Source organism: Tenrec ecaudatus, chromosome 2 (assembly GCF_050624435.1).
Source record: "Tenrec ecaudatus isolate mTenEca1 chromosome 2, mTenEca1.hap1, whole genome shotgun sequence".
Classification (NCBI taxonomy): Eukaryota; Metazoa; Chordata; class Mammalia; order Afrosoricida; family Tenrecidae; genus Tenrec; species Tenrec ecaudatus.
The window spans coordinates 225,084,544-225,086,282 of NC_134531.1; the positions used below are offsets into that span (position 1 = coordinate 225,084,544).

At 48.2% G+C, this 1,739-nt stretch overlaps 1 protein-coding gene across 1 annotated transcript; it reads left to right on the forward strand.

The window, feature by feature from the left end:
* The first annotated feature begins 755 nt into the window (after positions 1-755).
* Positions 756-1,301, forward strand: KRTAP11-1 (keratin associated protein 11-1). Its single transcript, XM_075542925.1, has one exon. It carries the CDS (start codon positions 756-758, stop codon positions 1,299-1,301), a length of 546 nt encoding a protein of 181 aa, XP_075399040.1.
* The last annotated feature ends 438 nt before the right edge of the window (positions 1,302-1,739 follow it).

A 1,739-nucleotide genomic window follows, 5' to 3' on the forward strand; every position in this document is an offset into this window, starting at 1 on the left:
AATTATTTAGAAAGGCACATGGCTGCAAATGCAGTCTCACTTAATTAGCTTCTAATTTCCTTTGTTGCTTGAGTATAAAGAGTGGGTCTCACTGCCCTCTACCCCCTTTGTGGACATCTTTGCTTCCACTAATTGATTAAATTTTCAGAGCCCATTCACAGTCTCTGTGTCCTTTTACCTGACATATTTTTTGTCACTGTCATCTTCAAGCGTACTCAGACGTACCCTACCTTATTAGAAGCCCCATTAGTTGTGAAAGACTTCAAAACTGGTGAAGTTATGTTTAAAATGGGTTAAATGTCAACACAAACTCAGTAGAGTGAGGGCGTATCCATTGTCCTCCTGAGAAGGGAGAGAGTATGTGGTGGTAGTAGGGGGGCGTGTTTGGTGTTGCCCTCAGACGGACACTCAGTGTATCCAAGCAAGATGAATGAGGAGTGAAGTTTGGCTGGGATGACCAATAGCTTTGAAGCTCTAAACTAACCTTCTTAATCCTGCCAATAAGGTCAGTACAGAAGACTTATAGTTTAGTTACCAAACTACTAAACTTCCTTTATGAGGGTAAGGGCTTCACAATAGGCAATTAAACTGTAGATTCACAAGAGGTTCTGAGGCATGCTGTCTGAGCCACACAAGTCAGGTGAGCAGAGAGGCAGTCCCACCCACCAGCTAGGATATGTATAAAAGCGATGAAATCTAAACTGACACTCACAGCTCAGAGCTCATTCCAGCAAGACACTCATTTATCTGGCACCATGTCCTACAACTGCTCGACAATGAACTTGGCTTCTAGACCAACTGGAGGCTCACGCACGGCCCAGAGGGACCTAGCTGCCATGGCTGCGATGGAAGACGCTGACTGCTTGAGTGGCATCTATTTGCCCAGTACCTTCCAGACTGGCTCCTGGCTCCTGGATCACTGTCAGGAGACCTTTGAGCCCACTGCTTGCCAGTCGACTTGTTACCAGGCAACGCCTTGCATCGTTAGCTCTAATCAGGCGACTTGCTCTCGTCCAGTAACCTGTGTCTCCAGCCCTTGCTCAACTCCTTGCAACCGACCACTCACCTTTGTCTCCAGTGGCTGTAAGCCCCTGGGAGGCATCTCTGGTGTCTGCCACCCTGTGGGTGGAGTCTCCACTGGGTGCCAATCAGTGGGCATCTCCACTGGGTGCCAACCTGTCATAGGAGTTTCCAGTGTGTGCCATCCAGTGGGAGGAATCTCCAATATATGTCAACCAGCCTGTGGGACCTCCAGGGGATACCAGAGGTCCTTCGTGTCCACCTGCCGGAGAACTTACTGAGAATGCAGCAGCCATGGGCGAATCAAGAATCCATGACCGGTCGGCTCTGTTCCCAGGATCTTCTAGCATGCTGCCTGCTGACCCCTCTCCCAGCTGCTTGATTTCTGGCTGTTAGCAATCCTTCCATTATCTTTGGCAACCTAAGACTTTTTCTGCCAGCGCAAAGCCTGTTTTAAGTGTTGTTCGCTGGTGCTGTGTGTGCCTCTGGCTATTTCCAGTCATGGAGTATTCCCACGCAAGTCTCTGATGGTTTTGAAGTGTTTTCATCTTGCTGCGGTGTCTTCTGGCTTCTGTTTTGGTGTCTGCGAAAACACACACACACACACACTGTATATGTCTCAATAAACTTGCACTAGTTGGCATTGCAAATGGTTGTCTCAGTAGAGTTCTTTATTTGCCCAGGTTTTTGCTGTCTAAGAATCTGTCTTTGCCAGCCAG

What these genes read in the sequence shown, in the direction of transcription:
- KRTAP11-1 (XM_075542925.1), top strand. Translation starts at nt 756, where the DNA reads ATGTCCTACAACTGCTCGACAATGAACTTGGCTTCTAGACCAACTGGA.